Genomic DNA, 24683 nt, shown 5'->3' on the forward strand with positions numbered 1-24683 from the left:
TACTGGCAGGAGGGAAAGGGAGGGCTCCCCCCACCCCCACCCCAGCGGTTTCAAGCCTGGGGCTGAACTGTTCGTCTGGAGTCAGGCTGTGTGCTGCACTTGGTCCCAAATGCAGGAAAGGAATCAAGGACGTAAGGCAGGACAGCTGTGTTCTTGAACGTGGAGTCCGCCCGCCCGCCCCCCCCCCCCCCTGCAACCCCGACCTTCTTCTCCCTGCCTCTTCTCGCTGGGCTCTGGGCAGCGAATTCTTCCAGTTACACCTTTATCGCTGACTGTGATTCTGCACCTCACACCTAAGCCTGGGCTTGGAGGATACCTGTTCTCCTTGCTCTCTGCGATGTCAGTCTAGTAAACTCAGACTGAGGTGCAAATGACTGACAACCTCTTACTACCATTCTACCCTAGAGATTCATGGGGGTTCACGGGTCCAGCTCTGCATTTCTGAAGCCATGTCCAGCTGGATGATGGCTGGCAGAAGACTTCTGATGCCTGAGTTGGGCTGACCTCAGCCTGTAAGAGGAACACCCAAGGCTGATGCATTGGTACTTTATTTGGGGTGAAGATGGAAAAGCTACGTGCAGGCTAGACATGTCCAGGATGCCAGGGCGGGGCTCCGGGGACGCAGACAGCAGGTCTAGAGCCGAGTGACAAGGTAGCAGGTTCGGTGGGACGCGGAGAGAGTCTTGGTGACGGAACAGGGAGGGGTGGGAGGTCTTCGGGGACAGAGCATAGTGCTGGGGTGAAACCGGCATAGCCACTGCCCTGGGCCTGCCCCTACCCTCCTTGGCTGCCCTTCCTCCCTTGATCTTAGGGGGCCATTATGTGTTACCTGGGGCCCAGGCTGAGGTGGGGAACTTGGGTTCGATGGCTGCCCAGCCCTTCCTGAAGCTGTGGGAGGAGGAGAGGGTCAGAGGTGGGAAAAGGTCCTCCTCCCATGGACCAGTCAAGATCACTGCACACCCTCCTGCCTCTCTTTTTCCTCAGCTGGGGTGGGATGGTGGTCTTAGGCTTCAGGGCTGGGGCCTAGCACCCTTGGAGCTGGCAGGGGCTCCAGAAGAGGGGCTGTTACCAGATTGGTGCTGGAGTGCCTTTGGGAGTGCCTTCGGTTCCAGAAATATCCCAGGACCTTGTCTTGGAACACCTGAAGGCAAGCAGGATGGGAGGTGGCTGGTGCATGCCTTCCCCTGATCCTAGGGGCCCCGATTCCCACCTCCCATCTCCTGCTTCCCACCTCCTGCTGTGGGGGCCCTGGCCTACCTCACAGAGGTAGTCTAAGATCTCGAGGATGGTGAGCAGGCTGGCCCCGATGAACAGCCCCATCTGGCCCCCAATGTCACCTGTGGAGACAGGGTCACCCTTCAACTCACAGCCTGCCCACATCTCCCCAGCCCTGAGGGCCTTGCACACATACCTAGCAACTCTGACATCTCATAGGCCTTCTTCTGCTCCACAGTCTCATAGTTGAGGGCCTCAAAGAAGACCTCCAGGGCCAGCACGTTCTCCCTGAGGACAAGAAAGGCCTCAGATGTGTGCTGGCCACTGCCTGGTGCCCACTGCTGGCAAGAAGCAGCTGTGGGTTCTCCCATTCCTTTCAAGAACGCTGGGAGGGGCCGGGCATGGTGGTGGCTCACACCTGTAGTCCCAGAACTTTGGGAGGATGAGGAGGGAGGATTTGAGGCTAGGGGTTTGAGACAGCCTGTGGCCTGGGCAACATAGCGAGACCGGCTCCCTGCACCCCCTCCCCCTCCGCAACCCTCCCCCGCCGCCGCCGTCTCTATTTTTTAAAAATAAAGATTTTAAAAAAGGAAAAAAACAGACTCCTGGGAGGGGGCTTCAGGATCCCCCGGGGGCAGAAAGATTAAGCAACCAGCACGAGCCCCAGAGCCAGTGAGGCTGCGGAGGCTGCCTCCGCCCGGGCTGTGCGCACTAGGGATCCGGCCCGCCCCGCTCCGCCCCGCCCCGTCGGGAGGCCCCGGTTAGGAGGAGCCCGCCCACCCCGCGCGTCTCACGCGATGTAGGCCTCGCTGCGGTTGAGCTTCCGGGACAGGAAACGCGCGGCAGAGCGGCTCGGCATCCGCACCATGGAGAGCTCCTTGGCGTAGCGCGTGCTGGCGCACGGATTGGGGCAGGCGCACGCGTCCTTGCGAAGCATGGCATCTGCTGGCCACCGGGCCGCATCAGCCGCCTGCCCGGCGGGTTAGGGGCCCGGGCCGAGCAGCGCGGACGGGAGGTGGGGGAGGCTTGCCCTTACCTATGGCCGGGTGGGCACAGTCCTTGTACTGCTGGGGGCTGCACACTGGCGCGCCGCCTGCGGGTGCCAGGGAGACGGCTTGAGGAGCAGCCCCGGCTGCCTGGGCCCAGCTCACCACGGGATGTGGACCCCAACCCCTCACCTGGCATGTACATCATTCGGCAGCCGCACTTCCGAGCCACGTAGCGGGTCTCACAGACCAGGCGACACCCCATTAGGCTATAGGGAGGGCTGGAGCTGGGGGAACCCAGGGGATCAGAGGGCTCTGGCTCATAGTTGGGGTTCAGAGATACTGAACTGCAGTCGCCCCAGGGCGGTGGCAGGAAGCTCAGCTGTGGGGGGACAGGGTTAGGAGGCTTTCCCCAAGAATGTGAGAGGTCAGCTGGGGAGAGGCCCGTGGACAGGTCTGAGGAGCTAAGGGTTTAGGGTTCGAGTTGGTGTGGGCTTGAAGGAGGGGGTGTGGAGGCACACGGGAGGGTACCTGCTGCTGCTGGCAAGAGATAAAGGTCTGGAAACCTGGGGACACCCCCAAGCCTAGCTGGTCGATGATGGGCGGCTCCTCCTGGCTATGGATCTGCACTTTGATCCCCACCTCAAACGGGGTCTCGTCTGTTGGGGAGGAGCCTGTGAGGCCTGAGACCCTGTAGTCAGGTCTCCTCCCCAACCAGATGAGATCTCTCACTGCAGGCCCCTCTCTGCAGGACTGGGATGAGCCAGCCCAGCCCCTTTCACAGGTCCTGGGGAACACCCTGGCACCTCCTCTCCTTCTCCTAGCCTTTTTACACTCAATCCATGCCCTCCCCCAGCCTCATTCGTGTGCTCCCTACCATCGTCCTTCCACACGGGTAAATACTCCTCCTGCTGCACGTCCAGCATGAGGTCCAGCCCGTTGCCTATGCCACCTCTAATAGTGGTGAGGAGCTCTGCCCCATCGGTGCCAGAGTTAAACGTGTAGCACTTTCCCATCCGGGTGAAGACCTGCAGTGGGCAGACAGGGTGACCGCTGTCTCCCCCAGGCAAGCACATGGTCATGGGACCTTGCCCTGCCTCATGCTCTGTTTGTGCCTCTTCTTTGAACACTGAAGCCCGCATCTCAATGCCCCCAGCCCCACACTCCACGTGGGCACATGTTGCAGGACACTCTTGGGAGCCCATCAGCCCAGCTCCTCTGCCTTCCAGCCCCCACCAAAGCCCAGGGCACAGGATGCAGGTTTTTCCATGTTTCTCTGGGGACTGGGGGAAAAGGAAATGGGCCGCTGTGGCTCTCCTCCAGGGTTGGCAGTATGTTGAAAATTTGGAGGGAAAGCAAATCTTGTCCTCCTGGCAGAGGCAGGGGTCTTCTGCCCTAGAATGGTCCCACAGGGGAGGATCCCCAGCCCCAGGAGCAGCGTCTCCACAGGCCAGACCTCAGGCTAGGGCCAGCTGGGGTCAGTGTGGTCTCATATGCTGCCCTCGCGCTGGGAGACAGAGAAAGCCCCAAGAAGCACAGCTTCCTGGGCTGCACAGAGTGGCACCAGGGGTTTTGGAGTCCATGGCTGGTAGGAAGGAAGAGATCCCCTGGCTTTGGGGGAGCTATGCTGGCTAGGGGATTGTGGGTGCTGGGCAGGGACTGGCTGGCCCTCTGGGTCCCTGGCAGGATAGGTAGGGAGGTCAGCTCACCATGGTGAAGTTCTCAGGCCCACAAGGTTCGCCACGGAAGCGACAGTCCAGCAGCATGTCATCCAGGGAGTGCCCAGCACGGTCATAGAGTTGTGCCATGTCGAAGGTGGAACTGGGCATGAAGCCGGGTGGGGCAGGGGGCTGGCCCAGGGCGCGCAGGAAGGTGGCGTGCTCTGTGGGGTCCAGGCCCAGCAGCGCAGCCCCGGCCCAGTGGAGGTCATTAGGTGTGAGGCGTGAGCGGCGCAGTGGATTGATGTTGCACAGGGTGACAGCTGGGAAGACGAGCTGGTGGCTTTCTCGCTCATCCAGGGCAGTCTGGTGGTGGTACTCCCTGTAGTAGCGCACCCTCCCAGCCACCTGGTAGAGGAAGGTGACCACTGACAGGACCACGGCCGCTGCCCACATACCCCGGCGCAGGTTCAGGCTGCCTGGCGCGAAGACGTGGCCCACCCCGTGCATCGAGCAGTTACTGGCGAACACGCGGATGTCTGAGGCCGGCCGCCGGGCCTCCTCTGGGCCTGAGGTGGGCTTCATGGCCAAAACTCAGGAGGGGGACTAGCTACAGAGGCTTGGAAGGAGTGAGAGAGGGTCAGTCAAGGGGCTGAGAGGGCTGAGACAGGATTCAGGGGGCCAGGCGAGGAGAGGGTGGGAGAGAGCCGAGGTTGGGAGGCAGGGAGGCACTAGCCTGGCAGGGTTGGAGGAGATGATCTGGCCCGTCGGTCTCGCTCAGCCTTCCTGAGGAACACGCAGTGGGTCTACTGGCCTAGGCACTGGGCTGGGGACTCGGCAGCAGACCAGGTGGGGTGCAGCTGACCGTGGCAGGCAGGGGCTGCGGAGGGAGCCGTGCTGAGGCGGTGCTGAGCCGGCGCTGCCGCAGAGGATTGGGTTTCAGCAGTGAGGGGGGAAAGGGGGCCGGCAGAGCAGTCTGGTGGGTAGGGGAGGTCCCTGGGGCCCCAGGCTGAGCCATTAGTACAGCCTGGAGGGGGGCATGGTTGTCCAAGATGAGAGGCGCCAGGAGGAAACCGCAGTGATCCTGGGGAGAGCGTGAGGAAAGCCCAGAGGTAAACTGGGCCTGGAGGTGCCTTGGGGCCCCCTAGGTTCCCAGCTGCAGCCCCTGTATACCAGCCCTGAGGGTCAGTCGCTGACCCCTGCCTAGCTCCTCCCTCCTTTTGCCTCTCCGGCCTTCCCTCAGCTTCACCTACAATTATCTGTTCCTTCACAAAGACCAGAGCTGGCTCTTGACCAACCTGGGAAGTGGTTGGAACATTGGCATCAGCAGATCTCTTCTTTCTATGCCCCCAGCATCTCAGCCTACACTGGATGCCCAGGGCCCTCTTCAGGTCCCACTTCCAGGGTCCGTCTGTCTCCTGTGTCCCTCTCTCCCTAGGGAGTCAGAGCCTAGCTCCCACACTCAGGCCCTCCCGTTGAGGATGTTGGCCTCTACCACAATGGTTATGGGCCCACGTGCCACCCCAGGTGGAAAGAACATGGCGCCCCACCTGCCATCCTCTGGGGTACCACATGAGTACCCCACCTGTCATCTCAGACACAACACGGGTAACCTGTGATTTCCCATCTTAGAATGCTATATCCAGGACCTGGAGAAGCTTCATTTTTCCAAATGGCTGCGTACCACCTGTTATGTGCATATAGCATCATTTATTTAATGACTCCCCCACTGAGACTGGGGGTTTCGTCTTCCCATTACAAACAGTGTTGCCATATCAACACAGATGTGAACTCCCAGGAGGACTGCTGGGCCAAAAGACCACTGGGTTGGTCATCTGATAGATGACAGTTTCCCGCACAGGAGTCATGCCATTCTGCATTCCCACCAGTAATGTGGGAGCAGGTCTGCTTTGCATGGGGCTTTTCTAGGGTTGTCATGCCCTGAGCCTGCATGGTGGGAGACAGTGAGCCTGGAGAGGGCAGAGCCAGCGCAGTATCTGACCTAAGATGCTTCCAATGATCCAGGGAGGTGATGGGTTGGAGGCGGGGCAGGCTCCCAGGCTGGGGAGGGACCTCCAGAAGGCAGTTACTGTTTGTGAGGTAGTGCCAGCTGACCTGTAGTGGGATGAGGACGTTGTGCTGACCCATGGCCCTGGGGATGAGGTGCAGTTCTGGGAGGAAGCCCTGACCTGCAGAGCGCCAGGCAGTCCTCATCAGTGTCGCACTGCATTTGGCTAAACGGTTGTCTCCCACCATGTATCTGAGAGTTAGATGACATTCCGTGTAGGCCTTTGGGAAAGCTGGCCCACTAATTTATTTACTGAAATTTATTTCTATTCTATCTTTGCTCAAAAAAGTACCTGAGGCCGCCAGGCTGACTTTGGTGCGCTTTTTTGACCATGAGTGGTAGAAACATGGTTCTACCAACCAAATGTGTGCACATACCATGCTGCAGCTGCTGGGCCACCTGTCTGTCCTCCCAACAGGACACAAGCTTCACAGGGGCAGGGGCTGTCCTCATTCCCCATAGTGGGCTCAGTGGCACACGGCAGGTGCTTCACTAATAAACACTCTGGAAGGACTGAGTACATAGGTTACAGCACAGCACCACACTTTGCAAGTATTTTACTGTAGATTATCCCACATACACTCTCAAAACAGGCGTCCCCATCAAGCACTGCTAGGCTCCCGCTCTGCACTGTGGAGCTAAGACCGAAGCAAGGTTAGGCAGATGGCATGCTAGCTGTGGGGTTCCACCACTCCTTTAGCTGGTGGAGGGCTGCATTTGGAGAAGTTGCCCAGATGTAAGGAGAGCCTTAGAATCTGGTGTCAGAGGCGTCTTAGGCAGCCTGAGGCTGGTGACTGAGGGGGTGAAGCAGGAGCCGCTTTGGCTGGCTGGCTGCCTGGTGAGAGAGGGGTCAGGCCAACAAGCAGGGCCCCTGGGCAGGGCTCATGGACTCGCCAGGAAGCTGAGGGCTGCTGTGGCCTGCCCTAGGGAGGGGTTTAGTAGCAAAGCAGCTGGGAGCCAGCCCCAGGCTCTGCTTCTGGGCCTCCAGCCTCTGATCTGTCAGGAAGTAGGATATCAAATCAGGGTGGATGTGGGCCTGGGGTTTTTGGATGGCTTGTCCCCAGAGTAGCATCTAGGTCTAAACCATACCCCACAAGAGCCTGTGGGTCCCACTCTGGCTCCTGCACACAAACTTGAGCCACTTGCTATCTCTTCCAGGCTGGCCTCCCCAGCACTGGCTGCTCCATCAGCGAACTGCCACCACCCCTGAAAGAGGGCACTGACAGCCCTTCTTTGCACAGATAAATCCAGAATGCCTGGCTGACTGTGAAGGTACAGGGCAGGTACCCCCTCTTCCCCTGCTCAGGGGAGCAGGGCTCCATATAGTCTCACAGCCTTGATGTGGCTGGATGGGGGAAGGATCCCAGCAGGAAGTGACGGCAGCGAGGAGGTGGGGAGGGCTGGTGCATCTGCAACAGGGCAGGGGCATGAGGTCCTGGGGCACCAGTTCAGCTAAGGCCCTACTTGTGTGCCTTTCCAGACCCCTCTGAAGCCAGCTGGAGCCTCGCCCTCATCCAGTCTCAGGGCCACAGGCACCCGTCACTCAGGCTGTTTGCCTTCCCCTTTTAAGGGGCACCTCCCAGACCCTGCTGTGGATACTGGCCTGTCCATAGCAGTACTCTCCTGGACCGATTCTACACTGGATTCTGCAGTAGCTGCTCCATTGAGCTCTGTACTCCTCAGCACTGTGGGCAGGAAGCCGAGAGCGCCAGGTGGGCATCAGCTCCTCCTGTCTCCTTCAGAGCTGGGTGTCCTTGGTGTAGGAGGCGGGTCCACCATCTCAGTGGGTCAAAGATTCCAGGCACACAGGGCAGGGCCAGTGGAAGACAGCCAGGCAGGCTGGTGCTTCTTCCCTCCTACCCTGACCCAAGAGTTGGGCCCTGTTAGGCCTGTGTCCTTCAGCGGTGGGAAGAGGAGGTGAAATCTAGACATCAGGACTGTTCCCCGTTCAGGGAGAAGGGAGGGAGGTTGTTTGGAAGATGGGGACTGTGGGTTCTGGGGTGAGCCAGGGGATAGGCTCCTTCTCCCAGGGTCCAGTGAGGGAGTCAGTCTAGGGAAGTGAGGTCCTAGCAAGGGTGTGGGAAGAGCTTAGGTTTGCGTTCCCAGCCAATGTCAGACCCTGTTTTTTAAAAACTCCCTGGCGCTATAGGCCTGGCCAACTTGAGGCTGTTGGGTGGGATGGGGAGACTGGGCAGAGCATCTCTGAGAGGTCTGGAGGGGGCTGGGCAAAGGGAGAGAAAAGTGGAGGCACCTTGCAGAACTCTGCCTCTGCTCCTGTGCAGCCCAGTGACTCTGGTGGACTCTAGTGGGAGGGAGGCAGCCGGCAGGACTTAGGATGGAAGGGAGGGTTGGGCCTGCCCCGGCTTTATCGTGAGAAGGAGTAGCCACGGCGACTCTCCACATGCTGGCCCTCCTGGGGGCTCAGTCCCCAGTGCGTTCCCCCCAGGCTGAGCTCCAGCCCTAGCACTGATGCTTGGCAGCGACCACACCTCAGGGGGCTCTTCTCAGGACTTGCACTGGGAGCTTCCGGGGCCTTCTGGCTTCTTGGATGGTGGGGCCGCCGTCTTCGGGGCATCCAGGGCCTGCCTCCGGATGAGCTCAGCGTACAGCCCGCCCTTCTTCAGGAGCTCTTCGTGGGTCCCAGCCTGGAAGACAGGACGGAGGGGTAGATGGTTGATTCAATGTGTGCAGACTTCAGAACCCTGGAAGGGCTGAACATCTCAGCCATTGGGCCCATGGTCACTAAGGCAGTGCCCCTTCTGGGGACACTCTGAAACCAATGCCCTATCTGAAAGGAGCCACTATGGGCATGCTGCATTGGTTAGGGCCACTTCCCTACTTAGCTGAACACAATTGGAAGAACACGATTCCCAGCCGATAGCTGTGGCTCACACCTGTAATCCCAGCTCTTAGAGAGGCAGAGGCGGGAGGACAGCTGGAGCCCAGGAGTTTGAGATCTGCCTGGGCAATATAGTGAGACCCCATTCTCCACACACACACACACAAAACAACCCGATTCCCTCTGTCCCCCTTACAGAGCCCAAGGCTCCCACTCAGGCCCCAACTCCTTGCACAAGCCCCTCAGCCTCAGCTTGAACAAATGGCTGTGAGCCAATGCCATACAACCTCACGGGTCCTGCTCCTGCCTTCCCGCAAAGGGTCTTGGTGCTGCTTCTCCTGCACCTCAGACCCTGGGCAGCCAGCCCTGCTCCTTGCTCCCAGTACCACTCTTTCTGAGTATGTTTCCCTTTTTTTTTTTTTTTTGAGACAGGGTCTCATTCTGATGCCAGGCGGGAGTGCAGTGGCATTATCATTGTTCATTAGAGCCTCAACCTCTGGGGCTCAAGTAATCCTCCTGGCTAGCCTCCAGAGTAGCTAATAGTATATAGGTGCATGTGACCACAAAGGCTATTTTTCCCTTTGGTATTTTGTAAAGACAGGGTCCCACTATGCTGCCCAGGCTGGCCTCAAGAGATCCTTCTGCCTCGGCCTCTCAAAGTGCTGGGATTGCAGGCACCTGGCCAATACTCTTCCTTTTGATCCTGGGAGCTGATGCACTTATGCTATTCCAGGAAACAGAGGAAGAAACTGAGGGCCTGAAGGCTAGGGCTTGGCTGATGCAGGAACTCCTGCCTCTGCATGGGATGCTGCTTCCAGAGCAGCCCCCAAGGCCCTATGGCCAGGCTACCCTTCGTATAACTCATGGCAGCATCGTGCCACTGTCAGTGATGAAGTTATATCCTTGACCCACGGATCCACGCCACTCGGCTGACTAACCTCCCAGACGCAGCCATCGGCCATGACGACGATGCAGTGGGCCCCACGGACGGTGCTGAGCCGGTGAGCAATGACCAGCACCGTGCGGCCTGCACTGGCCCGGTCCAGGGCCTCCTGCACAACCCGCTCAGACTCCGCATCCAGCGCGCTGGTGGCTTCGTCCAGTATCAGCACTGTGGGCTGCTTGATGAGGGCTCGGGCGATGGCCAGGCGCTGCTTCTGGCCCCCAGACAGGGTAGTGCCCCTCTCACCTGGGAAGGGAGGGGCATGGCAGGAGCCTGAAGCTATGCACTTGAGGGTGGCCAACAAAGGGGCACCGGGTCCTTCCTGAACTCCCATTAAGATCCTTGGAGTGCCCTTCATAGCACCATGCATGTTCCTCCTGCCTCCGACCCCTACCCGAACTGTACAACCTCCTCCTGCCTCTGACCCCCGCCACCCCGCACTGTGCACCCTCCTCCTGCCTCTCATCCTCACCCCGAACTGTGCCTGCAGCTCCAGCCACCTTCCCACACTCCCGGGTCTCTGTGGCTGTGGGGAACATCCAGCACCCAAACATGGGCTCCAGGGTCCACTGACTCCAGGGAGGGGGGATTCAAAGCTTACAGAGGACAGCACAAGTGGCAGCCTGGAAGCCAAAAAAGACCTCAAGGTGACAGCAGGTGACAGGTCAGTAAGGGCATAGCCCCAAGAAGGCCCAAATGAGCAGGAAGTACTAAGATCAGAGAGACAAGAAAAGAGCCACCCAAGAGAGATGTGGGAGAGCACCCAGTGAGGATAGCTGGTATCTGGACAGTGGATGAACATGACTGGGGGAGCAATCGAGACCACGAGGCTGGGCTGGGGACAGTGGCCCCACAGCTCAGAAGGCTGGACTCAGTTGGACTGACCAGAGTTGAGAAGCCCCAGTATCTCTGCATCCTGAGAAGTGCTTACCCACTGCAACAGAGACAAGACCCTGGCCAAGACACAGGCCCCAAAGATTGGAAAGAGAAGACCTGGGAGCTCTGCATGTCAACTGCTGCCCTGCAGTGCCAGGCTGCATGCCTAGTTTAGCCCTGCCGTGCCAGCTGCACGCCCCTAGGTCAGCCCTGCCATGCCAGCTGTGTGCCCCTAGTTCAGCCCTCAGTGCCAGCTGTGTGCCCCTAGTTCAGAACCGCCAGAGCCCTCTCCTGGGACCCATCCAGCCACCCTGATTAGAATGAGGAGAACCGCCTTTAGAGAAGAAAAGCACATGAAGGCAACAGGAGCCGGAATGGGATGGACAGCGGAGAGGAGGCGGCTCCCTGGGTCTTTTGTTAGGCAACAGGAGCTGAAGGGGGATGGGCAGGGGAGAGGAGGCAGCCCTCGTGCCTTCTGTTCTGTCTGGGGAAGTGGTGGCCCTTTAGGCTTGGTGGGGACTCCAAACACCACGTGTCACTGTGTCCCTGGCCAGGGTCCTGCCATATGCCCTTGCTGCATTCTCCAGCTCCTCCTGGAGCCTGTCTTGTCTCTGTGGACTGCTTGGTCTGCTGGTTCTGAACCACATGGGCCTGGACTCCCGTCCCCACAGAGCATCTGTCCCTTTTGACTGTGGCTCTGGTCTTCCCGGACACAACTGTCTTTCTCCCCAACTGTCCCTGCTCCCCTCAGTCCCGCTGGGCTGCTCACTGCTCCTGCAGAATCCTGTGTCCCAATGCCTCCCCGTCTGGTTCCCCGCAGACCCGAGCAGGGGTCCTGTCCTGGCACCCACCGACAACCGTGTTGTAGCCCTCAGGGAAGCTGGTGATGAACTCGTGGGCATTGGCCTCCCGGGCAGCTGCGTACACCTCTTCATCGGAAGCTCCCGGCTTCCCAAAGCGGATGTTCTCCATGATGGTTGTCCCAAACAGGACCGGCTCCTGTGGGTGAGGGGTTATGGAGATAGTGTCCAAAGAAACATTCTCTTTGCCCCAGAAACCCAAAGGGCTGCCATGTACATTAGGACAGTCTACTTGGGAGGATTAGACTAGGAGCTCTTAAAGAATCAGAAGTTCAGAGTCAGAGGTGGAGTGAGGATGCAGAGCGGCCCCCAGAAAGGAAGGACAGGTTGACCTCCTACTAAGGGCCAGAACTCCTCCCCAGGAGTGGGACTGGGAGGCACTGGCAGAGCAGGCGCTGGGGTCGGGGGCTTGCATTTGCCTTACTCCGGCACAGGCACTCTCCCTGGTGGGACGGCAGGCCTCCCTCTTCATTCACAGCCATCTAAGGGGAGGGTGGCTCCCCGTTGGGCAGGGCCACCTCAAGCAGAGGGAGAATGGCTACAGGCTCAGCAACCCCACCACAGGCTCCCCTAGACCTGGATGCTATGGGATTTGCAGAGAATCCTAGGGGTGCCCCATCTGCGTAGACTGCTGTAAACTGGGACAAAGCGTCCCTGCTCTGGGAGACCAGGCAGAGCTGTGGCTGCTCCCGGGAAGGGATGCCTTGCCCAGAGGACAGCCAGGTACATATGGAGAAAGCCAGGGGTCTCCCAAGAGCAGCAAGGATGGTGAGGATGGGATGGAAAGAAAAGGTACCTGAGGACAATAGGGGCAGGGCCCAGAGGGGGATGGGCAGTGGGATTGAGGGCCCCGCACCTGGCTGATGAAGCCAATGACCTGGCCCCGGAGCCAGGAGGGGTCAAGGGTGCGCAGGTCCTGCCCATCCAGCATCACCCTGCCTGCCGTGGGGTCATAGAAGCGCTCCAGCAGGGAAGCCACGGTTGTCTTTCCTGGAGAATTGGGGTGACAGAGGGAGTTGGTGGTCTTTCCTGCAGAAGTGGGGTAAGAGGGAGGGAGGCCAGGGGTTCTGGGGATTGTCCCAGGAAGGGGCACTGTGGCAGTGGAGGAAGGGACTCCACTGGGGTGCAGGGCTCACTGCTCCTGACCTTGCTCTGAGTGGCTGCCAGAGGAAGAGCCAGAGGGTAAAGAGAAGGCTTCCCTTACCTCCCCCAGACTGGCCCACAAGGGCCACGATCTTGCCAGGGGGCAGCGTCAGGGTGAAGTCTTTCAGCACCTGGAAGCCGGGGCGGCAGGGGTAGCTGGGAGGAGCCAAGAGACCCCCAGTCAGACCAGGCTCCCAGCCCTTGTTGCCCGGGTCCCTCCTAAGTCTCTCTGTAGCCCTCTGTTTATGGGGGGCATTAAGCCAGACCTCCACCCCTGTACCTGCTCACCCACGCTGACCTGAAGCAGACGTTGTGAAATGTGACGGTGCCATGCAGGTGCTGTTTGGGGATGCAGCGGCCCCCAGACAGCGGGATGCAGGGGCTCAGGGCCATGTACTCAAAGACCCGGGCGCCTGCACTCAGCCCCCGGACCACCTGTGGGAGGGGACCCAAAGTCTGAAGGGAGGCAGGAGTAGGGGTGGCCACAGCATCTCCAGGGAGTGGCTGTGGCTCTAGGCTGGGGTCCCCCCAGCTCTCCACCCACCCACACCCAGTCAACAGGCAGCTCCCACAGCGGCACACACATGGCAGACTCCACACCCCAGGCCTCTACCCTGCTGGCCACTCACCTGACCAAACAGGATTGAGAGGTTGGCCATGGACCTGGCAGGAGAAGGAGAGAGGGTTGGAATAGATGGAACAAGACAAGCCAGACGGAAGGGGAAGGAACCAATGGTGGGGAGCAAGGTAGCCTGTGGGGTTAAATGCAGGGACTGCTCCTGCAACTTGGGGACATGGAGCCCTGGCACGTGGTGACACCAGATGGCTGAGCCTTGGCTCCCTCCTTAGCCGGGTAGGGATAACAGCTGTCCCTCAGCCCAGCCCAGGCCCCCGGGAGGGGCTGCTCCAGGAGGAAATGGAAGTGAAGGCACAGGCCTCTGTGGTGTCCTCTACCGCCCTGGCCTGTGGTCTGCAGGGTGAGGCCTGTACACACATGCAGGATGACATCAGCCCACAAGGAAGGGAGCCCAGCTGACCCACGACCTCCCTGCGGCCCTGAGGATGCAGATGCCGCCGCAGTGAACAGAAATCAAGGCTGCGTGGCTCACGAGGGGAGAGCAGATCTAATGCGGCAGACTCTTGGGGGAACAATGACTTTGGCTAAAATTTAGGTGGGAGAAGTGATGTTAAATCTTTTTGGAGAAAGAAGAAAACAGAGACTCTGGGCCACAGGGGAACTCTGGGGAGACCCCCAAACAAAATTCCCTGAAAAAAACTTTTCTTGTGGGCTTGCCCTGCAGGTGAGTATCCCCACGGTGTTATCTGTCTAGACAGTGGGTGGCCTCCTGCGTCCAGGCAAGGCTGGGGTAGGGTTGGCCGGCTGCCAGGCTGGGGAAGGTGACTCAACTGCTTCTTGGTCACTGGTCCCTGACTGGCCTGGCTGACCCGTGACAGTGTGTCTGCCACTGTCTATGCCTGGTCGGCTCCTTAAGAAGAGGAAAGACTGACTCCCCAGCAATCCTTGAGCTGCAAGACTCATTTCTTCCAGCACTGGGGTGGGGGTGAGTGGGCGGGGCCCGGAAACTCAAGGGAAAAGGTCCCAGCAGACTCAGTGTAGTCAGCACTTGCTAAAGGCAGCAGGGAGGCAGCAGCAGGAAGCAGCCAGCCCAGCCAGCTATCTGCTGATGAGGAGGGGAACGTTCTCCACCAGCGATCCGGAAGACATTAAGGCCTGACAAAGGGGGCCGGCAGAAACTGAAATTCAAAACGCACGTGACTCATTGGAGTGAGATGACCCTGTTCTCAGGGGCCAAGGGCTGTGGGCGGCAGGCTGTGGGCCTGTACTCAGGTGGGGCCTGGCCCCGATTCTAATGAGGCGGCTGGGCCCCCATTGCTGTCGGTCCTGGTGCCTCCCCATTTTCATCAGGAGTGCTCAGGATGGGCCCACAGGTTAGGCTGCCTAAGGCAGGCCAGGCCATCCTGCTCCCCTCTCCCTGCCTCCCCTCTGTTGATGCCAGCGCCGATGCGTGGTCCCTTGGCTTAGCTGGCAAGACCCAGTGGTAAACACACTAGCTCCTTTACACAACAGACCCAATTCCTTGAAGGTGGGTCGGGAAGAATCTCCACATGGGCAGGGCTAGAAGGACCCCCAAGGAAATGGGTGTAGGAACTGTGGCTGTGGGAGCAGCCAGTGAGACAACACAGACTAGCCCCTAGGGGTTCTTGTGTATATCATAAAATTGCTGGATGGACAAGCAGTACCATGGGAGGTAAGGTCAGGGTCTCAGGCCCTTAAGGGAAAGTGGGGACCCCAAAGGGGGAGGGCTGTGACCGGACAGTGCAGCCACCCTCCCCACAGGGAGACTGTCCTGCCACTGCCCACCCCAGGGGGCAAAGGGGTGATTTTATTAAGAGAGCCACTGGGCTTCTTATGGTCCTCAGGACTAAAATGACTGTCTTGTTCAGAGAGGCCAAGGTTGTGGTCAAGGGAAGTGGGTCAGCATGGAGCAGGACCGGCAGTGGAAGCACGCGCATATCCCCAAGTCCCATCTCTATCACAGTGAGGGCATCTGAATTTCAAAGCCACCAGGGAACAGTTGTCTGGGCTGGAGGAGGGACGAGGCTGCCCAGGAGGCCTGAGTCCAGGACCAGAAAGGGTCTGAATGTGCTCAAGATTGAGGAGCATCAAGCAGAAATTGGGCCCAGGAAGGTGTCTGTGCAGCTGTGGAAATGGGAGGAATGTCTGTGGAATGTCAGGTTTGGGGCTGAGAATGGGAGGTGGTCTCTACCTGCCTCCCCCTTCCCTGGACAGTAGGCCCTGCAGCGAGGGATTCTGATCCAGTGACACACATGCAGGGTGCACCATGCAGCAGGGCAAGGACACATGCCACAGAGGAACCGGGTGGGGCCGTGGAGGAAGAGCAGGGGGCTCGGGGAGAGACGGGGCAGCAGGGGCGACGTGTGGTCGGAGACAGGTCTTTGCCCTTTGACGATCTGTTACAGCATATTCACTATCTCATTATTTACCGTAACAGCTGTATGTAGAACTGTTTGTGTTTAGCTTGGAAAGAGGATCTGAGAGGCCTGCCTCGGGCTGTCGAGCAAAGTCAGCCCTTCGGCTCTGGACGCCCCAGAGGTTCAGCTGAGTGGGTGGTTTCAGATCAACGCAAAAGAATAAACTCTAAGGGTGGGAGTGCAGGGACAGGGGTCAGCGACTCGTCCCTGAAGTGGCTGATAATGGGGAGGGGCAGCTCACAAAGCCTGTCAAGGACGGTCCATCCATGCATGGAATGTCACAGCCTGCAATGGAAGAGGATTCGGACACAGGCTCGAACATGGAGGAAGCTGAAGACACGATGCAGAGTGACAAAATGCAGTGACAAAAGGACATGAATAGTCTGACTCCACTTACAGGACGTCCCTTGAGTTGTCAAATCATAAAGACAAAGTGGACTGGTAGGTGCCAGGGACTGGGGGAGGGCAAGTAGGGACTCAAGTTTCACGGGGACAGTCTCCGCTCTGCCAGGTAAGATGTGTTCTGGAGGCTGGGTGCGGTGGCTTACGCCTGTAATCCCAGCACTTTGGGAGGCTGAGGTGGGCAGATCACGAGGTCAGGAGTTCAAGACCAGACTGGCCAACATGGTGAAACCCCATCTCTCCTACACATAGAAAACAGCTGGGCATGGTGGCTCGTGCCTGTAATCCCAGCTACTTGGGAGGCTGAGGTAGGAGAATTGCTTGAACTGGGACCTGGGAGGCAGAGGTTGCAGTGAGCCGAGATCGAGCCACTGCATTCCGGCCTGGGCTACAGAGCGAGACTCCATTAAAAAAAAAAAAAAAAAGCGTTCTGAGATGGGTGGTGATAACAGCACAGCAGTGTGAGTGCACCAATGAGCTGCACGCTGGAGGTGGGTGGTAACAGCACAGCAGTGTGAGTGCACCAATGAGCTGCACGCTTCCACGTGGCTCAAATGCTGCATTTTATGTTACATGTACTCTACTACAGTTAAAAAAAATTTTTTTGAAAAGCTTGTTAAGAAAACTTCTGGGTCCTTTGGAAGGCTGAAGATGACAAACACACGCCTGGTGCAGCACTACTGCCCCAGCCAGGAGGGCTGTTCTGGGCCCTGAGGAGCTCTTTCCCCGCTCTCTCCTAGCCCTATGCATCCCTGGGGGGAGCTGGGCAGGCCTGGAGCTGCACGGCAGTTGGCCCCCAGAGAAGGCTGGCACCCATGTCCCCTGTCCCAGCAGGGCTCTGGAGGGTGGCATGGGGCCCTGCAGCGATGGGAACGGCCCCCACTTACCTTTGTACTGTCTGGGAGGCCACCAGGAAGGACATGAGGTCTCCCCCTGTCAGCTGCTGTCCGGCCACAAGGGAGCCCCCGATAAACAGGGTGCCCAAGACCATGCCTGCAGGAGAGGGGACAGGCAGTGAGGGGGATGAGGCTGAGCCTGTGTGAGGGGACAAGTAGTGAGGGGGATGAGGCTGAGCCTGTGTGAGGGGACAGGCAGTGAGGGGGACGAGGCTGAGCCTGTGTGAGGGGACAGGCAGTGAGGGGGACGAGGCTGAGCCTGTGTGAGGGGACAGGCAATGAGGGGGGACAAGGCTGAGCCTGTGTGAGGGGGGACAGGCAGTGAGGGGGGACAAGGCTGAGCCTGTGAGAGAGGGGACAGGCAGTGAGGGGGATGAGGCTGAGCCTATGTGAGCAGAGGAATCGACCCTGGGCCTGCTCTGCTGCTGCTAACTGGGAGAGTCAGGTGAGGCACATGTCTGGTCCCAGCCTTGGTTTCCTCCTTGGAAGAGCAAGAAGGGTGGGCGCCTCCACAGCCTCCTCGAGAGCGGCCCTGCAGTGCTTTGCATGGAGCTCCGTCATTCAGCTGGGACATCAGCACCCTCCCCTTACCTGCATGAGTCAGCTGCCGGCCCAAGGCAAATGCAGGCTCACAGCAGACGGAGGATGGCCCTTTGCCTGCCTTGGCTGCTCCCAGCTCCTCCCCAGCCCACAAGCACCCACCATAGCTCACTCACAGTTGAAGGCGATGTTGGAAAGCCCTTGGAACAAGGCGATGCCCCGGCCCAGCTCCTCTGCCCGGGAGCGGCATGCTTCCAGTTCTGCCCCGTAGCGCCTGGTGAGAGAAGCCAGGGCACTCAGGAGGCAGCTGGGCTGGCATGAAGGGTGGGCAGGGTGTGGGGGGCATCTGCTCTGTGCTTCGCCCTCCCAGGACTCACTCCTCTTCCCGTGGCTCCATGGCAAAGGCGCGCACTGTCCGAACGTTGCTCAGGGCCTCGTCCGCTACGCCCATTGCCCTAGCAACCTGCACGGAGGCCAGGAAATGTGAAGCCAGGTTGGAGACAGGGAGGAGTTCTGGGGAGTGGGAAGAGAACCGGTGTGGGGAGGGTGAGGAGGATGGGCAGGAAGGCCAGTACCTGCTCCTGACACTGGCGAGACAGTTTTCGGAGGCCTGAGCCCATCAGGCTGCCCACTCCCATCAGGGCTGGTGTGGCCACCATCAGCAGCAGCGTGAGGCGTGGAGACAGCATGGACAGGGACACCAGGCAGCCTGCCACCTGGGTGCAGCTTCGAAGCCCCTAGAGAGTGGGAGGGAAGGTGGGAGGCTATGGCATTCACACCATGAAAGGAAGGACTTTTCCAAGGGTCAGCCAGCTGTAGCTCTGCACTCCCAAGGCCAAGGCCCCAGGTCTGGCCCCTTGGAGGCCAAGTGGCCGTCCACCGGTCACAGCATGGAACCCTAACTTGGCCAGCTGGGAAGCGAGCAGCAGGCATGAAGGAGCTGAGCAAGAATGCTACGAACTGTGGAGTCCTTCCCCTAGACAAGCCCAGCTTGCTGCTTTCTGTTCTAGGAACGGAACAAAGAGAACCACATGGGGTACACCAGTGACTGCCAAGACTAGTGTCTGGCATGATCCAGCGGCCACAGGGTCAGTGGGGGGTGAGGGGAGGGCATCGGTGTTCGGTAGAGAGCCACTATGCATGCTCAATGCTCGTCAGCAATCCAGGCACTCTGGAGACAAGGCAGGTGAAGTGATTTTGCTTTTGCTAGGAGAGGCTCTTGTCTGAGTGCTTGAGAAGGCTTTCCACGGGAGATACAGTTTCAGAGCGGTGGAGAAGCAGCCTGTCCTGACCTTGGATGCTGCCTCCACACTTCCCTTCTGTGAACTGCTGTGGCCCCTCCCCACACCCTCACCACGTGGTGGGCTTCTCCAGTCAGTGTGGCCTGTTGGCCCAACATCAGGCCTGGGGCGGCCAGGACTGGCCTGGCAAGTCCACGTGGGAAAGTGTGTGAGGATGTGTAATGGGCACACCGGCCCGCTGACCTGGGAGATGACAAGCTTGAAGGAGGACTTAAACTCCTGCACGTCAGTTGTCAAGCGGCTCACCAGCTGCCCTGTCTTATTGGCATCAAAGAAGGCGATGTCTTGTCTGGCATGGGACATGGACCAACAAAGAGGGCAGAAGAGGGAGACATTACTTCGGGATGAGGCCCCACCCCCAGACCCCCATCGGGCCACCAGTCATCCCAAGTCTGCACCCTGTGGCTGGCAGTACCGGAGCAGAGAGCTGAAGAGGGCCCTCCGCATGTCCACCGCCATGCGCTCGCCAATGTGGGACAGCAGCACCAGGTATCCGAAAGTCAGTAGTCCCTGCGAAAGAGGCCAGTGCACTCAGGGATGCCACGGGCAGCTCGTTGGCGGCCCCCAGCCCCACTCCCGGCTGTACCTGGACACCATAGAGGATAAGCAGGTGGGTGGTGAGATTCCGGGACTCAGTCATGAAACTCCCCACGTGGTCCCTCGTGTACTTGGCCACGATCTCTACCAGCTGGCCCAAAAGCAGGGGGATCTGTACATTCACCAGTGCCGCACCCAAGGCCAGCTGAATGGGGAGGCAGAGGGGACAGGTGTTTCGAGTGGGGAGCCATCCTCCTCCCCAGCCCCAGCCAGATCTTGGCCCTTCCTCTCCCACCACTGAACCCTGCTGTGTCCAGGCTGTGGCTGGTCATGTGGACACATCAGTGCCTCTCAGAGGTTCAAACCTGGCTTCCAGCCCCAACGGACCCCTGCACACCCCGCCACCTGGTGTTGATGCTCCTGGCATCCCTGGACCCCTGGCTAGCCCTTGCTGCTCCCGTGAACTCTCCTCTGAGAGGTAGCAAGGCAGGAATGCCATCCCTTTGCAGTTCTGGCTCAGGCCCTCTCCAGGCCCTTCCTGGGTCCTGCCCTGTCCCCAGGATGGAGAAGTGGGGAAAGCCTCACCACGACGGCTACCCCCAGGACCAGCAGGTGGGGGCGCAGAAACTGCCAGAAGAGCTTCCAGTTAAAGCGTGACCCCACGACTCGGGGTGTGGAGCTGGCAGGAAGGGCCTCTTCTGCCTCACACAGGGCCACAAGGCAGAGGCGGGGACGCTTACTCAGCAACACGGGACCTAGTAGGGCTCCCCCAACCCAGCACCAGGCAGAGGGCCTCCGTCTGGGAGCTAGCGGGCCTCGAAGGAGATGGGCCCAGAGCTGGGACCGCAGGTGGGCCATGGCCCAGGGTAGGGAGAAGCTGCGGGAGCCATCAGGGTACCTGTAATGAGAAAGAGGCGTGGATGGCTCAAGGCTCTGTCCTCCAACTGACTAGTCCACCCTCGGAGCTCTGGCCAAGCCCTCTGGAAGCAGCACTTCCTCTTCTTCTTTTTTTTTTTTTTTTTTTGTGATCAAGTCTCGCTGTTGTCCCCCAGGCTGGAGTGCAATGGTACTATCTTGGCTCACTGCAACCTCCCAGGTTCGAGTGAATCTCCTACCTCAGCCTCCTGAGTAGCTAGGATTACAGGTGCCTGCCACCACATCCGGCTAATTTTTTTATTTTTAGTAGAGATGGGAGTTTCGCCATGTTGGCCAGGCTGGCCTCGAACTCCTGACCTCAGGCGTTCCACCCACTTTGGCCTCCCAAAGTGCTGGGATTACAGGCATCAGCCACCGAGCTCCACCGATTCTAGACATCCTGAACTACTGTGTGCAGGTGCTCTGTTCGGGGGTACGGAAAGGATGGAGATGAACATGACAGCCAGAGTCGCTCCCCTCACAGCAGCCATGCCTGAGTGTGGGAGACTCACAGTTAACTGGGAATCACAGGCACAAGACAGCATGGAGCCCTGCTCCTCTCCTTCTCCTCAGAGGGAATCAGGAAAGGCCTTCTAGGTGAGGCCTGGGGGGAAGAGGAGGCTGGGCACAGGTGGGGGTGGGGTGTAAACTGGGAAAGCTCTAGGCTGAGGGAAAGCAAGTGTGGGTGTCTGCAGTAAGAAAGGATAGGAGAGAAGTTTCAGGAATTGTATGGCTGAAGCCTGGCCTACAAGAAGAAAGAGGAGACATGAGACTTGCGGGAGAGGCAGTTTACTTTTCTTTTTTTTTTTTTTAAGTGGAGTTTCACTCTTGTTGCCCAGGCTGGAGTGCAACGGTGCAATCTCAGCCCGCTGCAACCTCTGGGAGAGGCAGTTTTCTAGTTCTTATCAAGCACCTGGACTTAAGAGAGCAATAAGGACCATGGTGATTTTTAGGCTGACGTGTGACAAGATCAGGTTTGCATTTTAAAGATCAAAGCATGGCAGAGTGCAGTGGCTCATACTGTAACCCCAACACTTTGGGAGGCTGAGGTAGGTGGATCATTTGAGGCCAGGAGTTTGAGACCAACATATTGAAACCCTGTTTCTACTAAAAATACAAAAATTAGGTGGGTGTGGTGGTGTGTGCCTGTGGTCTGAGCTACTCAGGCAGGAGAACCACTTGAACCTGGGAGGTGAAGGTTGCAGTGAGCTGAGCTACAGCACTCTAGCCTCGGCAACAGAGTGAGACTCTGTCTCAAAAAAAAAAAGATCATAGTAGAGGGGCGTGGTCTGGAGGCAGACAGGACTGGTTGTAGGAAGCAGAAGTTATCCAGCCAGGAGAGGATGGTGAGATCTGGAAGATCCAGACGAGTTTACTGATGGGGAAGACTGTAAAAAAGAATGGCGTGAGCTTTTCTCTTTCCCAACATGGCTTTTCACATCCCTAGAACCTTCTAACTGCAGTTTCAGCTCCTCCTTCCCTTGCTTTTAGGAAGGCCTGTGCCTCTTGCCTACATGAGGCCTTCCCCCTCCCCATTCCAACTGCTGGGTTCTTCTGTCTGGTTTTCCACTGTGGTCTTGTGTCTTTCATAACTTTTAGATGGAGATGCTTACTCTCCTCCTGCCTGGTGTAACTGCCCAGTTTTCCCACACCATGTGTATCTTAGACAGCACTGGCAGAACATGATAGATGTTCCACGAATGTTTATGTTTGCTGAGCACATGCATGCCGTCACTGGAGATGCAGTCTAACCCAGCTACTATAGGGATTTGCAAATGTTTACACTTACTGTGGCCTACAGCAAGAAACGTATCTTTTTTTTTTTCTTTTTTTACCCTTTTTAGAGGTTCTCCATGAGGAAGGAAAGAAACATCTTACATTGCAACCATGAACACATACATGCCACTCAAAATGGAAACGCTTCACAAAACAATATTTTCTCTAATTCTTAACATGTATTCTGATATTTTCTTTTCTCTTTTTTTTTTTTTTTTGAGACAGAGTGTCGCTGTCATCCAGGCTCGAGTACAAGGGCGCGATCTCAGCTCATTGCAACCTCCATTTCCCGGGTTCAAGCGATTCTCCTGCCTGAGCCTCCTGAGTAGCTGGGATTACAGGCATGCACCCCCACACCCAGGTAATTTTTGTGTTTTTAGTAGAGACGGGGTTTCACCATGTTGGTCAGACAGGTCTTGAATGCCTGACCTTGTGATCGACCTGCCTCAGCTTTCCCAAAACGCTGGGATTACAGGCGTGAGCCACTGTGCCCGGCCTTCTTTTTGAGACGGTGTCTCTCTCTGTTGCCCAAACTGGAGAGCAGTGACACTGTCTTGGCTCACTGAAACCTCTGTTTCCTGGGTTCAAGCGATTCTCCTGCCTCAGCCTCCTGAGTAGCTGGGACTACAGGCATCACCATGCCCAGCTAATTTTTGTTATTTTAGTACAGACGGGGCTTTACCACATTGGCTAGGCTGGTCTCGAACTCCTGACCTCAAGTGATCTGCCCACCTCGGCCCCTCAAAGTCCTGGGATTATAGGCGTGAGCCATAGCGCCTGACTAATTTTTGTATTTTTAGTAGAGACGGGGCTTCACCATGTTGGCCAGGCTGGTCTTGAACTCCTGACCTCAGGTAATCTGCCTGCCTTGGCCTCCCAAAGTGCTGGGATTACAGGTGTGAGCCACTGTGCCTGGCCTATATTTACTTTTAAATGGTCCTGACCCACCAGATTCATTTCATAATCTATTGAAAAATACTGACTAATGAATGTGTATATACTTGAATATTATTTGTTGTCTTTCCTTGGGTTTCTCTCTGGTTTAAGTAACATCAACACCCTTATTATTTCCGAAGGACTGCTTTTAAACCTTTCAACAATTTACCATGGCCTTTTTCCAGCTTCTTGCATTGTCTCCCAACTAAGACTCTAAGAAAGGTTTCGTCATTGCCAAGAGCTTGTGGATTACTTCCCAGCACCAAGACTTCCAGCTCCAGCTCGCCCCAGCTCTTGCCCTGCACCAGTCAGATGGCCTTTCCAAATGACACAACTCCATATCCGCCTGCCCTTGGGAATCTTCTATTTGCTTGGCCCCCAAGTTATTCACTCTAGGATTAGAAAAGACAGCCAGGAGAGGTGGCTCAGGCCTGTATCCCAGCAGTTTGGGAGGCTGAGGTGTGAGGATCACCTGAGGTCAGGAATTCAAGACCAGCTGGGCCAAAATGATGAAACCCCATCTCTACTAAAGATACAAAACTTAGCCAGGTGTGGTAGTGCACATCTGTAATCTCAGCTACTTGGAAGCTTGAGGCATGAGAATCACTTGAACCCAGGAAGCAGAGATTGCAGTGAGCTGAGATCGTGCCACTGCACTCCAGCCTGGGTGACAGAGCGAGACTGTCTCAAAAAAAAAAAAAAAAAAAAAAAAAAATGGATTCAGGAATCAGTCCCTTCTCATAAAACATTTACATTCGAGTTGTAGTTTCAGGGTCCTTGTTTGTTTCCCACCCGTCTCTCTCTCTGGACCAATCTGTATAGAGTGTTTTGCTAAAAACAGACATGTACAAATTATTAGATTCACTCTTTCTTCTTTTTTCTTTTGGACAAGTAGCTGGAATTACAGCGTGTGCCACCACACACAGCAGATTTTTGTAGTTTTTAGTAAATACGGGGTTTTGCCATGTTGGCTAGGCTGGTCACGAACTCTTGGCTTCCCAAACTGCTGGGATTACAGGGGTGAGCCACCGCGCCTAGCCTATTAGATTGGCTCTTTATCTGCTGAACGTCTCCAGCTCTTGTTCGACTCATTTTGATTCCTGGGAGCACTGCTACTATTAAATGTCTCTTAACATAAGAATTTTCGTCCAAATCGCCCAATCAACTCCGGGGCGAGGAAAGGCGACCCCTGGTCGGGAGTGCGGAATGGGCGTGGTCACTGACCCCGAGCGTCCCTCCTTCCGGCCGACAAGCGGATGCAGACGCCGGAGCATATACTGTCACTATAAATAATCGAGGCCAATACCCGCGGAGTGACATTCCACCCTGGCCGGCCTGGCCTACAACTCCCAGCAAGCCTCGTGCGAGCCCGCGGACTCCATCTCCCGGCGGGCCTGGAAATGACCTGCCGGCCGGTCAATGACCCGCACTGAATAGGTTTTTCCCTTTTTACCTGACAGCTGAGAATGTCTGGAAGCGGAGGGGCAGTAGCGGCCTGCCTGGGACTGGGCCACCCCGAATCCCGACCCGAAATAAATGCACCAGCATGCTGGGGCGGGAAAACAGGAGTAGCCGGCAATAGCAGTTTCACCCTCATCCCACTGAGGGCTCCATGTTGGCTCCGGCCCCCATCCCGACAACCCCCACGCGCCTAGGCAGTGATTGGTGAAAAGACACATCAATCTTGTTGCAAGCTGTGATCGGAGGATACGTTGTTAGAACTCCTCCTTTCGGAACTGTGATTGGAGAGAATAGCCTACCCTCCCGTCCCCTGCTC

General features: G+C 57.5%; 2 protein-coding genes across 6 annotated transcripts; both read right to left on the bottom strand.

Moving 5' to 3' along the window:
- Positions 1–347: 347 nt before the first annotated feature.
- Positions 348–8368, bottom strand: ASIC3 (acid sensing ion channel subunit 3). Of its 3 annotated transcripts, XM_078343460.1 has the most exons (12): positions 6305–8368; positions 3911–4943; positions 3079–3229; positions 2733–2860; positions 2394–2583; positions 2252–2308; positions 2010–2157; positions 1412–1503; positions 1258–1337; positions 1070–1141; positions 830–888; positions 531–713 (listed from the first exon to the last, which is right to left on the bottom strand). In XM_078343460.1, exons 2-12 carry the CDS (start codon positions 4442–4444, stop codon positions 635–637), a joined length of 1590 nt encoding a protein of 529 aa, XP_078199586.1. In that variant the 5' UTR covers positions 4445–4943; positions 6305–8368; the 3' UTR covers positions 531–634. The 3 variants fall into 3 exon arrangements, with proteins under 3 accessions (XP_078199585.1, XP_078199586.1, XP_078199587.1); XM_078343459.1 differs by lacking the exon at positions 830–888 and having other exon boundaries at positions 348–713; XM_078343461.1 differs by lacking the exon at positions 1070–1141.
- On the bottom strand, positions 6470–24544 carry ABCB8 (ATP binding cassette subfamily B member 8). 3 transcript variants are annotated; one of them, XM_002751836.6, is made up of 16 exons: positions 24360–24544; positions 19865–20177; positions 19329–19484; positions 19158–19252; positions 18926–19031; positions 18017–18178; positions 17819–17904; positions 17618–17715; positions 16893–16998; positions 13218–13251; positions 12887–13023; positions 12650–12744; positions 12302–12435; positions 11437–11584; positions 9705–9955; positions 6470–8572 (listed from the first exon to the last, which is right to left on the bottom strand). In XM_002751836.6, the coding sequence occupies exons 1-16, from the start codon at positions 24452–24454 to the stop codon at positions 8432–8434; spliced, it is 2157 nt and encodes a 718-aa protein (XP_002751882.2). In that variant the 5' UTR covers positions 24455–24544; the 3' UTR covers positions 6470–8431. The 3 variants fall into 3 exon arrangements, with proteins under 3 accessions (XP_002751882.2, XP_078199583.1, XP_078199584.1); XM_078343457.1 differs by lacking the exon at positions 19865–20177; XM_078343458.1 differs by lacking the exons at positions 19865–20177; positions 24360–24544 and adding an exon at positions 20178–20225.
- Positions 24545–24683: the final 139 nt, after the last annotated feature.

The sequence above is a fragment of the Callithrix jacchus genome, chromosome 11 (assembly GCF_049354715.1).
Source record: "Callithrix jacchus isolate 240 chromosome 11, calJac240_pri, whole genome shotgun sequence".
Classification (NCBI taxonomy): Eukaryota; Metazoa; Chordata; class Mammalia; order Primates; family Cebidae; genus Callithrix; species Callithrix jacchus.

Coding starts and splice junctions, on each gene's coding strand:
- ASIC3 (XM_078343459.1), bottom strand. CDS start 4,444: ATGAAGCCCACCTCAGGCCCAGAGGAGGCCCGGCGGCCGGCCTCAGAC. Junction 1,338..1,411: donor TGAGATGTCAGAGTTGCTAG/GTATGTGTGCAA, acceptor CTGTCTCCACAG/GTGACATTGGGGGCCAGATG. Junction 714..1,069: donor GGCACTCCAGCACCAATCTG/GTAACAGCCCCT, acceptor CTGTCCCCGAAG/ACCTCCCACCCCTCCCTGTT.
- ABCB8 (XM_002751836.6), bottom strand. CDS start 24,454: ATGCTGGTGCATTTATTTCGGGTCGGGATTCGGGGTGGCCCAGTCCCA. Junction 19,485..19,864: donor TCCTGGGGGTAGCCGTCGTG/GTGAGGCTTTCC, acceptor CTCCCCATTCAG/CTGGCCTTGGGTGCGGCACT. Junction 11,585..12,301: donor TCATTGGCTTCATCAGCCAG/GTGCGGGGCCCT, acceptor CCTCACCCACAG/GAGCCGGTCCTGTTTGGGAC.